Raw genomic sequence first — 14,502 nt, forward strand, 5'->3', positions numbered from 1 at the left:
TTTTTCTTTGAAGACATTTTGCTTCTCATTCAAGAAGAGATGAAGAAGCTTCTTGGATCAGAAGCGAAATGTCTTCCAAGAAAAACAAGGAAGTCCGGTTGCCTCATGAAATATTTATTTTTGGGACAATGGAGGGAATGTTAACCAAATCTGGAACTTATCATCAGATTCCATTCCATGGGTCATCTATCTGTATGTCATATATAATTGTTGTATAGGAACACGGTGGCTTGCATGGTTAGGATGCTGCATTGGACATTAGCAAGCTCATGTTTGAGACCCAGGTGCTGCTATGGGGTGGAGTGAGCTCCCGTCCTTTGCTCCAGCTCCTGCCGGGGGCATGAAAGAAGCCCCCAGCTGGGTGTCCCCTGGGCACCGTTGATTTCACCGGCTAATCCTTTCAACTCAGAAGCGCCTTGGTGCTTCTGACACAAGTGTGATGACGAATAGCTCCAATGTGTGATTGTAATCCCTGAACTGGATACTTTTATATCAGACAATGAGAAAGATTCTAGGATGTCCTAATGACACTCAGTCCCTGTTTTCATGGGGATAATACACCACATCCCAGCTTCTGTCTGTTTCCTTCGCTTTGGGAAAATAGGGTCCACTGGTTTTCCTCATGTAGGAGAAAAGGAGGAGGAAGTACACCCTAGTTTAAGATCTAATAAAGTCTCGTTGAAATGTGGGAATCTTGGATCTGCAGCATCTTGTTCCATTGATTGATTTATACTCTCATCTAAAAGAGCCCTGTGTCATAGCTAGTAACATTTGATAGACCATTAATTCCCCTAAACTATTTTCTATTCCATCTCAGCAGTCACAGGTAATGACAGGTACAGTCCAAGATACTAACCTGTATCGTTGGTAGTCTCCCTCATCCTTATCTCTGCAGACCAGCTCATTCGGACACGCTGCATTTCCCAGCAAACTAAGGAACTCCAGGGAAGGGGCTACTTCAGCCAAGTGATCCAGCAACCCCTCCAACTCTGTTATGTGTCCAAGGGAGGGGATGGATTAAGGATTCAACAACATAAACAACAGGGAAAACTTCAGTCAACATTGTGCCTCTCCCACCCCTGCCCTCCAGCAAGGTCCCAGAGCATGATGGTTCAAGGATTCGAAGGACATTGTGGTAAGACGGGTGAATCCTAAACTCTAAACCAGTGGTTCTCAACCTGTGGGTCGGGACCCCATTTGGGGTCGAACGACCATTTCACGGGGGGTCGCCAAACAACGCAGTCCGCCATTTTTTTCTCCCTTTTCCTTAGCTGTGCTACTCCCTTTTATTCTATTGGCTTTGGAAAGCCAATAGAATAGACTCTCTTGAATAGAGTCTAATTCTATTGGCTTTCAAAAGCCAATAGGAATTGTCCAGGCTGTCTCTGCCCTGCTGAGCCCGCCAAAAGTCCCATTCTGCAAACGGTGCTGCACCAGTTGAGTAGTCCTCGACTTACGACCGTTTGAGTAGTCCTCGACTTACGACCGGTTGAGTAGTCCTCGACTTATGACCGGTTGGGGTCGCGGCATTAAAAAGGTTGAGAACCACTGCTCTAAACTATCATGGCAACTATGACTGCTTCTTTCTTTCTTTCTTTCTTTCTTTCTTTCTTTCTTTCTTTCTTTCTTTCTTTCTTTCTTTCTTTCTTTCTTTTTTTCTTTCTTTCGCCTAAAATGAAAGATCATGGGATTTATTTGCTCTTTTCTTCGTTTCTTTTTCATTCCTAGCCGACTGTCTGCAAAACATTAAGAACTTTGACAAAGTGATAGATGTTGCATGGGAAAATGGTTAGCAACTGTTGAAGCCATGAAACTTTTCCAACATGGCACTGACGATTACTTTCACAGTACATCCATCACTAAATATATTACAACAGGTTGGAAAAATGGATCTTGGAATGGAGTCAAATGACTGCCGCCCCAGTATACCATTGGTGCTTCTTGGGAAATATGTTAAATGTGTTAGCAGAAATGCTTGACCAAAGAAGCTGCTATTAAAGCCCTGACTAAACAAAGGCCCAGTTTAAAGAGAAGGAAATAATAAAAATGGGAAAAAATGCCATACTAACTTAGAGAGATGAGACATGGCAGTCATTTAATGCATCTGATGATGTTATCTAATTTGGGTAATGAAAGGTCTACAAGAAAATAACCAAGCTCAGAGAGCACCCAGGACTCCTCATTTAATGTATCCTCTATTTCTCAAATTCTACGAAAAGGAATTCTTTGAATTTTCTGCATTTTTGCATAAGATAAAAATAAAACACATGAAGAATGGTTATAGGAATTGAGTATGTCTAGTTCAGTGGTTCTCAACCTTTCTAATGCCGTGACCCCATAATACAGTTCCCCATGTTGTGGTGACCCCCAAGTGGGTGTGGCCACCAATAAGAGGGAGTAGGACAGCTAGGGAAAAGGGAACAAAATGGTGGACAGCGTGGTTTGGTGACCCCCGTGAAATGGTCGTCGTTCCCAAATGGGGTCCCGACCCACAGGTTGAGAACCACTGGTCTAGTTTAATGAAAAGAAGGACGAGGGGAGACATGATAGCTGTGTTCCAATATTTAAGGGGCTCCTACAATGACGAGGAAGCCAAACTATTTTTCAAATCACTAAAAAGCAAGACAAGAAGCAACAGATGGAAACTAACCAAGGAGAGAAGCAACCTGGAGCTAAGGAGAAATTTCCTAACAGTGAGAGCAATCAACCAATGGAACAGAAGTTGCCTTCAGAAGTTGTGGGTGCTCCATCACTGGGGGCTTTCAAGAAGAGACTGGACCACCATTTATCTGAAATGGTATAGGGTCTCCTGCTCGAGTAGGGGGTTGGACTAGAAGACCCCCAAGGTCCCTTCCAATTCTATTGTTCTATGTTCTATATTTTTGCCACTGGGCATTATTAGAGTTTTATGGGGTCCTACAAATATAGACAGTGAATAAATCTTTTGGGACCTTCAGACAAGCAGGATTGTATGATAGCCTAGTAGTATTCCCAGGCCGTTCCCCAGGTTAGAGGACCATTGAAGAAGCAGGAGATAAATCCTTGTTCTCTAAAGTTATGGGGGGAAGGTGAAATAGGCTGTGGCTTCCAGTTGTAGCTGCAGAGGCAATAGGATTACATCTTTGTGTCTATGGAGATTCTCAGTCATCCAGGCCATAGTTATCCCAAAGGTGCTTCAGCAGTTCCAAGAAGTCTCCAGACCCATTTGCACCACTCAGGTGACCCTTGAGGACACAGATAAACCTCCAAGTGGCCTCAACAACTCTCTAAAACAGTGGTTCTCAACCTGTGGGTCGGGACCCCATTTGGGGTCGAATGACCATTTCACGGGGGTCGCCAAACCATGCTGTCCGCCATTTTCCCCCCTTTTCCCTAGCTGTCCTACTCCCTCTTTTTGGTGGCCACACCCACTTGGGGGTCACCACAACATGGGGAACTGTATTATGGGGTCACGGCATTAGAAAGGTTGAGAACCACTGCTCTAAAAGAAGGCAAATAAGCAAATAACCAGCTCTCTGCAAGGAGTATAAATCCCTCCCTTCCCCACCATCCAGTCAGAGCTGAAGAAGCTTCTTGGACGAAAAGCGAAACGTCTTCAAAGAAAAAATAAGAAAGTCCAGTTGCCTTGTGAACAAGCACCTTTGAGATTACATCTTCAGCATTTGAAAGAGTGATCTCAAACTTGGATTCAATTATTACTACTACTATGCAAACCAGTACACACGTAGGTCTCAAATCCCCAAAGGCACTCTGCCAAATCATAATTACATTAATTTTTCTACAATGAAGTTCACCCTAAGATGAAGGGCTTTCTCCAACTGTCGGCACAGAATCATTGGTTTCAATCAACCGTTCATCCTTTTATCCATTTGTTTCTGGAGTTTGTCACCACCATCATCACGTGGCTCTCTTAACAGATTCAGGGCAGTTGGTTGCTTGTCTTTGACTTTGATGTATGTGTTGCTGTTATCTTTGTTATCTCTTGCAGATGGAATATTCCCCATTTTTTCACCTCAATAACTAAAGGGCCGTGGCATTGCCCCAGAGCAGAAACAGATGCTAAACCCTTCAAGGCCTCCCTTTGACTATCTGGATACCAATTTACATCTTATTTGCTGGAGGCAAACAAGGAAACGGAGAGGTGGGAGACAAGATCCAGCACAAGAAAGAAGGCCGTATCCTCTCCCCTTTTTCATAACGCTGGACAAAAGCGTGCTTGATGCAGAGCTGAAGACAAATTATTCCTTTTTGCTTTAATTAGAAGGAGTTCCAAATACGATGAAAGAAGCAAGAGGGTAAAAGTAATTCTCTCTCTTGTAAAAAACCTTCTTCTTCCCAACCTGTTTTGTTTTTTAACCTTTCATAGGGTTAAAAAAAAAAACTCTTTTCCCTACAGATTAAAAAAAGCACATGGCAAAAGTGGTCATTGTCTGTGAAGCACCTGGGCTACCCGTACTTGAACCTAATCTACAGAAGACAAACAGTGATTGCTGTGAAATTATTTGTGTTATTCTGAATTAATTAGCTTGTTAGGCAGATGCCAGCATTTCAGGATTTGTGTTACTTGTTCCCAACGGTTCTAAGATTTGTGAGTTCAAAATATCTTCTGTAGGTTGACCAGATAAAAGATTGGCAGGCAAATAGACCTTGAAGAATATTAACACTATTATTAACACTATTATTAACAGTCTGGTTAATTCCTTCTTAAATTCCTGCTTAACATAATCAACAAAGGAAGCGATCAGTCAATCAGAATAGAGTTGGAAGGGACCTTGGAGGTCATTTAGTCCAACCCCCTACTCAGGCAGGAAACCCTATACCATCTCGGACAAATGGTTGTCCAGTCTCTTCTTAAAAACCTCCAGTGATGGAGCACCCACAGCTTCTGGAGGCTGGTTGTTCCACTGGTTAATTGTTCCAACTGTCAGGAAGTTTCTCCTTAGTTCCAGGTTGCTTCTCTCCTTGATGTGTTTCCATCCGTTGCTTTTTGTCTTGCCTTCTGGTGCTTTGAAAAATAAGTTGACCCCCTCCTCTTCTTTGTGGCAGCCCCTCAGATACTGGAAGACTGCTATCACATCCCCCCTAGTCCTTTTTTTCCTCTAGATTAGCCAAACCCAAATCCTGCGACCGTTCTTTGTATGTTTCTGCCTTTAATCATCTTAGTTGCTCTTCTTTGCACTTTTCCCAAAGTCTCAACATCTTTTTTGTAAATTCCTTCCGGTGAGTTTGGAGCAGAGTGTTTTGGGGTCAGATTTTCACTCTAAAACAATCTGCAAGCCCCTACTCAGCACTGATCCTTTTTTTCAGAGTAGAGCTGAATTGTCAATGTTTAAACCGAGAACCGAGATTGATGCAAAGCACAGAGGTGGATTATCATTTTTTACTTATGAATCTTATGAAGATGTTACTAATGCAACCCTGTTCTTAGCATTTGTAGTCATCTCTAAGGGGTGAGAGGAACAGGCTAAAAATGTGACTTAGAAGCAATGCCTCTCAACATTTTCCAACAGTAATCAATCTCCAGATTGCCCTATGACCTCAGGAATTCTGGGAGTTGAAGTCCACAAGTCATCAAAGGGCCAAGTTTGAAGACCCCTTGACATAGATGAACTATTCTTTTTTCTTTATGACATCGTTCTGATCCTAAGGTTGGACCAGGAGACCTCTAATCTCTTCTAGACTCTGGTTCTATCCTGGGGTCCTCTGATGAGGGTCTTTTAAGCATTTAGTGCCAACCATAGAGTAAACAGTCTGCCAGCAGAAATGGTGTCTTACTTCAAGGTGGAGCCACTCCTACCTCTTTGAGTCAATTTGGCTTAAAGTAGCCTGGGTAGAATCCCAGGCACTGGATAGCGCTACCATTTCCCTTGGCACCTATCAGTCTTCAGGTCTTACTGGATTTATTTGACTTTGCATAATTCTGATGTTTTAACTACCATAGGGACTATTTCCCCAAAATGGAATTTCCACAAAGTTTTGGCGGGAAATGATGGTGGCTTAGGGAGAAGTTCCCAGAAGAGAGGGAAATGGAGGACCAACTTTGAAGAAAAAAGTCATCTGCAGCAAGCAACTCTCCCTTCAAGAGGTGCCTCCGTACTCACGGGGCTTCTGCACAGACATGAAAAATCTCCTGATGATTCGCTGGCTGATTCTTGATGTTGGATTTGGCGTAAACATCTTGTGTTGTGTATTGTCGCTGCTGATCACCTTCATTAGTTTGCCTTTACAAATGGATCTTTTTCCAATAAATGACCAGAGTTTCTATTTCCTATTCTATTCTGTTCTGTCCTATCCTATTCTACATTCTATTTTATTCAACATTCTATTTTGTTCTTTTCTGTTTTGTTCTGTTCTGTCCTTTCCTATTCTATTCTATATTCTATTTTGTTCTGTTCTGTCCTGTCCTGTCCTATCCTATCCTATTCTACATTCTACTTTATTCAACATTCTATTTTATTCTGTTCTGCTCTGTCCTGTCCTATTACACATTCTATTTTACTCTACATTCTATTCTATTTTATTTTATTTTATTCTACATTCTATTTTATTTTGTTCTATCCTGTTCTGTTCTGTTCCGTCCTGTCCTATCCTATCTTATCCTGTCCTATTCATTCTATTCTGTTTTACATTCTCTTGTATTCTAACCTACATTCTATTTTATTCTATTCTATTCTATTCTATTCTATTCTGTTCCATTCCATTCCATCTTTATTCTATTCTATTCTATTCTATTCATATGTATATAGAATATGCAGATAGATAGATAGATAGATAGATAGATAGATAGATAGATAGATAGATAGATAGATAGATAGATAGATAGATAGACAGACAGACAGACATGACAGACAGAGGTATAGAGAGATAGAGATATACGCCCAACTGTCTGAAATGCTGTTCTGGAGCCTCCTTACTTGAGTGCTGAGTCTAACCCTGCATAGGAAATCAAGAATTCAGGATGCAAGGAAGCTGTGCATCGCCTCCTTTCATTGCATCCCGTCTTCCACTAGAGGTCGGCCTTCTCCAGAATCCAAAAAACCAGCCAGATTCCTTCTTGTTCTTCCCAAGTGAAAACTGCCTGTTATTTCCACACTTCTGAGTTTCCTAACAAAGATTCCTTCAGAGCCACCAGCCTCAGCCACAGACCTCCCTCCCTCCCTCCCTCTGGTTTTAGCGGCAAAGAGCGCAAGGCCTCCTGCTTATGAAAGAGACACTGTAAACCTCCTGGCTAAAGAAGAGAAAGGAGATGTTTGCCTGCATCTAAACAGCATTTTACGTTCCTTCACGCGGCTGCCACAGAAAGATTGCGGGGGGGGGGGCGCTGGCGGGCTCTCCCCTCCCTCTGTTTCCAAAAGGATATTTGGTTCTTGTTGAGCATCAGAGTATGGAGGTGTGGCAAGCTGGGCAGACGGAGGTGGTTTTGCAGAAGGTTGTTGTCCAGAATGAGTTCTTCCAAGCAGCTGAAGGTCTCCAGTCCTTCCAGGGACCTGCACTCAAGAATGAGAGAGAGAGAGAAAGAGAGAGAGAGAGAGAGGGAAGGTGTGTGAGAGTGAGAGAGAGAGAGGGAGGGAGGGAGATTGAGAGAGAGAGGGAGGGAGAGAGGGAGAGAGGGAGGGAGGGAGAGAGGGGGGAGGGAGGGAGGGAGGAGGGGGAGGGAGATTGAGAGAGAGAGAGGGAGGGAGAGAGAGAGAGAGGGAGGGAAGGTGTGTGTGTGTATGAGAGAGAGAGAGGGAGGGAGGGAGAGAGATTGAGAGAGGGAGAGAGGGAGGGAGGGAGAGGGAGGTTGAGAGAGAGAGAGGGAGGGAGGGAGAGAGTGAGAGAGAGAGAGAGAGAGAGAGAGAGAGAGAGAGAGAGAGGTCCTCCTGTTAGCCAAGGAGTCTGATGATGAGCTGAAATAAACATTTTAACCTTCTCTTTTGAAAGGAGCCATGAGGAATTTGGGTTCCTGTCCCGTCAGGAGGGCTGAGTGACAAGAATTAGCGGGAAAGGCAGGGCCAGGGCAGCGTGGAGGATGGCGGCCGCTCCACGAGAATCGCCAGGAGGCCCAGCTCAAAGGCCCAGAGGGGAGCCCTGCGGGATGGATTTGTCAATGTCTGGTGCCTTCCGGCCCCCACCCAGCCCCGCCTGACCCCAACCTCCATTCCCAAGACAAATAACTCTGTCACACTTCACCTTCATTCTCAGGACACGGATTTAAGTTGCCATCCATCATTTCTGCCGTGAAATATCATGCCCACTAACAATAATAAATTCAGTTTCAGAAATTGTTCTCAGCAGCCTTTCTAGATATATAAAAAGCAAGGAAAGGCTGGAGCTGGGGGGTGAGGTGTGTATGTGTGTATATATATGTATATGTGTATATATGTGTATGCGTGTGTGTATATACATGCTATTATATATATATACACACACACACACACACAGAGACATATTATTGCATATATATATTATAATATATATATGTGTGTGTGTATGTATGTATGTACATGTACATGTATATAACACACACACCAACCCCAGTTCCATGTACATGTATATAACACACACACACCAACCCCAGTTTATATATAGAAATGCTGCTGAGAACAATTTCTGAAGTTGAATTTATTATTGTTAGTGCATATTATATGTATATATACACATATACATACACACATACACATACTAATATATATATATATATATATATATATATATATATATATATATATACACACATACATACATACATACATACATATACACATACACACACACACATACACACACACACCACCCTCAGCTCCAGCCTTTTCTGCTTGCTTTTTAAAAGTACGAAAGAGTCAGTATTGGAGAGAAATGCAGAGTTGTTCCACACCACCTAACAGATAACAAATAATTTGTTTGCCTAACAAATAATTGCATACACACTCCCTCCAATGCTGTTATGCATAACCCTTCTTTAAAGAAGCAGGCAAAATATTTTCAACTATGGCAACACAACTCTCAAGGTTGCAAACAAAGGAGACTTGTAAACAAACAAACCAGCCTTGGTAGAATTTTGGCTGTGCATAAACCCGGATTTGACCCTTTGCCAGGGATGGTGTTCAGCATTAACTCATAGTTTCGTGGCTTTGCAAGTTCACACAGGCTGTGGGGGAGAAGCACCGCATCAATCAAAGAAGCATCAGCATGTTGTATGAAACACACCCATGGGCACACATCTGCAGCTTGTTCACCTTCCCAATACCTGGATCTGCTGAGAGGCCTTGACTTGACAGTCGAGCTCATTTGCCTATCAGGAAGGAGAATCACCACTTAATCACTGTCTGACTGTTTTATAGATTGTGATGGCTAAAGAAGATGGAGAAGGAGAGTATTTATTCACTGCCAAATAACAATATTTTCTCTCTTCGGCATCCTTCATCAAGGCCTATAGGAGGATTTCTCTATTACATTCTCTTGAGGCTGGCTTGGTCGCTGAACAGCAAGACCCTCATGAATCGGGCACAGCAGCGCCTGCATTTTCTGCATTACATGAGAAAAGCACATCTTCTTTCCACTGTCCTCACCACTTTCTGCAGAAGGACGATCAGGAGCATCATATGGCACCACAGTCTGGGTTGGAAGCATCCCTGTGTCAGATAGGAAGGCTATGCAGAGAATGGTGAGGACAGAAGAAAATATTATTGGCAGTTCCCGCCCTTCCATCCAGGAAATAGCACATAAGTGTTGCTTGAGCAGGGTCCACAAGATTGTCTGGGACACTACACACCCTCTTCACAACCTGTTTTCCTTGTGGAGGAGGGGGCTTCGTGGTATCCAAAGCAGAACATCCAGGTTCAATCACAGTTTTGTTCCATACAGCATCAGCCTTGTGAACTTTCAATTCCTCCTTGCACTATCTATTCAAGATGGATAGTGATTAATATTTATATGTATTTATATGTAAGGGTGTAGCTACATACATATGTTGTATATAGCATGTTTATATGTGTGTTATGTATGGGTACGCTTTTGAGAACAGGCAACAGAAGTTCATTTTAACCAGCCTTGACCCTTAAGGCAGACAATATTAGAGGGTTTTCTTAAAGTAAAAATATAACAAGAGCAATTCATTGAAGAACTAACAAAATGATGCTCTTTCATGACTCATAAATTATGTGAGATGGCCACATCAACACCCAGTAGCAGGGATGGTTCCACCTACATGCTCTAAACCTTGTTGTTTTTTGTAAATCACCTAGAAGAACATTCACTCCCAAAAGTTACTTTCAGTTTATAATAGGCCTATGATACATGGCGATGCCCAGCCTTTCTCTATAAAATGTCAGTGGTAGGTTATGTTCAACATTCAGAATATTACTAAATAATAGTTGCTGCTCTTGTTGTTGTTCTAATTACTGTTTTCACCTTTTTCAAAATGAAGTGTCAGGGAAGGCTACCTGCTTTTTAGAACTATTGGGCCTTAGGGGATAAAAAAAGACCTTCACTTGGGTTCGGTGGCAAAACAGACAACGTTACTGAACTCTCTTATACAAGTATGCAAATATATAATACCCTTAAGAGAATCTGCAAACCATCAGCAAGAGGGGCAAAAGAGTAAAAAAAAAAAAAAACACTTCCAAAATGGCTAGACAGATGGCACACAAGCGAAGGAGAGCGAGCGAGGGCATCTGGTAACAAGATGGCATCTGGCATTTTAAACAAGAGCAGGGAAAAACTGGTTTCCCAAATCTTTCTTCAAGCCTAGTTGGCATCTGATCCTTTGAACCCGGGAGTCTTATCCACTTTTACCTCCTCCGCCTCATCTCCCCGTCTCCTGGACACACATCAGCCCCAGTGACAGGTGTTCACCCCAGAGATGGTGAAACTGGCTGTGTCTATAAAAGTGGTGTCAATGCCTTTGGCAGAGAGAAACGCTTTTCTGAGGAGACCGGATTAGCATCACTCATAGTAGAAATCAGCTGTTCTGGCATGTGGGGTATTTCTGTTATTAATACCTCACATCCCCCTCCCCCCAAAAAAACTGCAAGGAAGCAGAGTGTCTGTCTGTCTTCCTGCCTGGTTATCTGTCTGTCTGTCTTCCTGCCCACTTGTCTGTCTGTCTGTCTTCCTGCCTGCTTGTCTGTCTGCCTGTCTGTCTGTCTTCCTGCCTGCTTGTCTGTCTGCCTGTCTGTCTTCCTGCCTGCTTGTCTGTCTGTCTGTCTTCCTGCCTGCTTGTCTGTCTGCCTGTCTTCCTGCCTGCTTGTCTATCTGCCTGTCTATCTTCCTGCCTGCTTGTCTATCTGCCTGTCTGTCTTCCTGCCTGCTTGTCTGTCTGCCTATCTGTCTTCCTCCTGCTTATCTGTCTGCCTGTCTGCCTTCCTGCCCACTTGTCTGTCTGTCTGTCTTCCTGTCTGCTTGTCTGTCTGCCAGTCTGTCTGTCTTCCTGCCTGCTTGTCTGTATGCCTGTCTGCCTGTCTTCCTGCCTCCTTGTCTGCCTGCCTGTCTATCTTCCTTCTTGCTTGCCTTTCTCTCTGTCTGTCTGTCTTCCCGCCTGCTAGTCTGTCTGCCTAATCTGTCTTCCTGCCTGCCTGCCTGTCTGTCTGTCTGAGTGAATTAAAAGCAGCAAAGCACCAGTTCAATGCCATGAATGGTATCCGGGCTTCCGGGGCAATGTCAGGTAGGATGTCTCCCTGGTTGGCTTAAAGGCTAATCAGCATCACTCAGGTGCCTCACAGGTTGATCTCTTCTCTGCTCTGACAGGAAAGCTGCCCATTATCTCACCCCACAGGTACCATCTCGCTTACCTCATTGCCAGCCTCCCTCCCTCCCTCCCTCCCACCTACCCACCCAACCACCATCACCACTACCCCTCCGGGAGGGGAGCCAACGGTTGCCAAGAGATTTCCCTCTGTGCTCTTTCCAAAGTCACATCAAAATGACAAAACATCACAACGCATTCAGCTCTGCCCGATTCCAGCAGAAAGAACTTTACGGTTTCCACTGTAATTAACCCTATCCTCGTTAAGATAATTATGATCAAGCTCTCTGTCACAGCTAATAGCGCAGCATCATTGCCCACGGCTCACGCTTTGCCCTCATTAGCTTACAAAAACACTGTGCTGAGCAGGCAAAGCAATTCCACCCTTCCTGGGGATTTGGGAGCTCCTGCGGTTGAGACAAAAAGCCTCCAGAGAGCAGGCCTCCTCAGGACCCCTTGTGCCCGCCTTCGAGCCCTTGAACTAATCGGGAAACCGGCCTTCAGTGTATCCACATCTCATAATTGGGTTATCATCTGAAGCGGAATTCTTTCTTCCCGTCTCTTTCATCCTTAAGGAGTCCTGGTAGGTGGCGATTTCTCGGGGAGGCCCATACGGCAACGCCAATCGACACCCTGGCCTGACGTGCAAAATTGGGCGGTGGGTTTTGATTTCTGTGTTAAGTGGAGGAGAGAGAAAAAGAAAAGAAAACCAGCTGGGAGTCTGTGTTAAATTTAAAAAAAAGGAAGGAGAGAGCTGTAAGCCGTGCCATTTAGACAGAAAGAAAGAAAGAAAGAAAGAAAGAAAGAAAGAAAGAAAGAAAGAAAGAAAGAAAGAAAGAAGGAAGGAAGGAAGGAAGGAAGGAAGGAAGGAAGGAAGGAAGGAAGGAAGGAAAGATATACACTTGCTCGTTATATATCTCCAATCGGCATAGATGGGTAAACATTGATTACATTTATATATTATTGCCCCTGACACTTAATGGAAGATATAAAATATTTAACACTTTCCAAATCGGGGTGGGGTGGCTTTCTCCAAACAGATTTCTCCTTCTTGGCCGTAAGTGGCCATTCCCTAAACTGAGAGAATACATATCTACATTCTCGTTCTTAAGCACTTTTTTAAAATGAAAAAGCTCAGGCAGTTTGGTTAGATGGAGAAGGTAATGAAATGGGCAAAATCGCCACCCATGTGCATTGCTCTTTTAACTCTCTCAAACCAGTTTCCAAAATCAAATTTGCCATGTGGCAAAAAAAAAATCTGCTTTCTTTGAAGACAACTCGCCGTGGAACAACTGGCCACAGGACAAGAGTTACACCAATGTTGAAGAAACAGTCAAATAACATCATTAAAGAAAGGATGCCAAAGGAGGGACAGAATAAAATGTGAGTGACGAAATACCGCAATCTGCAAATTGAAGTTGAGCGATTGTGGAGGAAGAAACTAATGGTTGTCCCTATAGTAAGAGAAGACCGTGGAGCAATACCCAAAGGGCTGCCGAGATACAGGGAAATTTTGAACTCATTAAACCTGAATATCCCTACTTTGCAAAAAAAAAAAAAAAACCCACCTTACTTGGAACCACCTATATACTCCAACATTAACTTCTCTTAGGTCCTTGGTTAGGACTTGAATGCTAAATTTTAACCAGTCCCAGACTGTGAATCAAATTGGAGATTAAATCAATAATAATACTAATACAATAAAATTATATATTATTATTACCATCATATATACAGTGCTGCCTCTGCAAAAAAAAATTGAAGCACCTGGTAAACTGCTGCAAGAACATCGCATAGGCTGACTACGGGCAGCGGCAAGACAAAGTAGCAACAATGGTGCATTGGAAGATCTGCAAGAAATATCATTTGCCTACAAGCAAGAACTGGTGGGAGCATAAAATAGAGAAAGTCATAGGAAATGAAGAAGTTAAATTGCTCTGGGACTTTAGAATTCAAACAGACAAGCACCTGCCACATAACACCCCAGGCTTAACAATTGTCGATAAGAAAGACAAAAAAGTCTGGATAGTGGACGTGGCAGTGCCTGGAGACAGCAGAATAGACGAGAAAGAACTGGAGAAGATAACAAAATACAAAGATCTACAAAAAGAAATAGAACGACTGTGGTAAAAAAAAAAAAAAAGCAAAGGTAGCACCCAAATCCATAGGTGCCTTACGTGCAATCCCAAAACACCATCACTTGAACACCATCATCGGCATTGACAAATTCACCATCAATCAATTGCAAAAGGCTGGGAACAGCTTCCATCCTGCGACCAGGTCTGTAACACCACCAAACATCCACATCTGCCTATCCCAAGTCATTGGAAAGGACGATAGGTGGACAAAAATGCCAAATCCAGTCTGAACATCTGGCTGGCTATGCAATGATCAGTAGTAGTAGTAGTAGTAGTAGTAGTAATAGTAGACAATGAGCAAAAATTCTTCTGGGATTTATGTCATTTGCATATGGATGTCATTACAGAAACAAGGCAATATGCACCAATATTATTCCATTTACGTAAAGATGTCATTATGCAATTAAACCACATAAAATGACGTGACTGGATCGTTTCTGTGATGGCATCAAAAGGTGAAGTCAAAATAGTCCTTTTCTGGCTTTTTTAAAGGTATTAGCAAACTCCTGAAGATGAGGAAGAAGTTCAGGATGCTTTGCTCGCATTGCGGGCCTTGTATGTACATCTCAGATGGCTGCATTGAATAACAGAAGCATAATTTTAGAATTACCTTGTAAACATCACCTGCTCCCTTTCATA

General features: G+C 43.1%; 1 protein-coding gene across 2 annotated transcripts in view; it reads right to left on the reverse strand.

The window, feature by feature from the left end:
• Positions 1–14,502, reverse strand: part of LOC120310652 (leucine-rich melanocyte differentiation-associated protein-like) — a 320,932-nt gene that overhangs the window by 221,878 nt on the left and 84,552 nt on the right. Inside the window, exons 3-4 of one of the 2 annotated variants that reach the window (XM_039349296.1) lie at positions 7,361–7,487; positions 857–996 (exon numbers count right to left, since the gene is read on the reverse strand). In XM_039349296.1, the coding sequence (XP_039205230.1) occupies positions 857–996; positions 7,361–7,487 (267 nt within the window). Of the gene's footprint in view, positions 1–856; positions 999–7,360; positions 7,488–14,502 lie in introns of both variants that reach the window. The other variant, XM_039349297.1, reaches the window with a different exon arrangement.

The sequence above is a fragment of the Crotalus tigris genome, unplaced genomic scaffold, assembly GCF_016545835.1.
Source record: "Crotalus tigris isolate CLP2741 ecotype Arizona unplaced genomic scaffold, ASM1654583v1 scf7180000018252.723642, whole genome shotgun sequence".
NCBI classification, from domain to species: domain Eukaryota; kingdom Metazoa; phylum Chordata; class Lepidosauria; order Squamata; family Viperidae; genus Crotalus; species Crotalus tigris.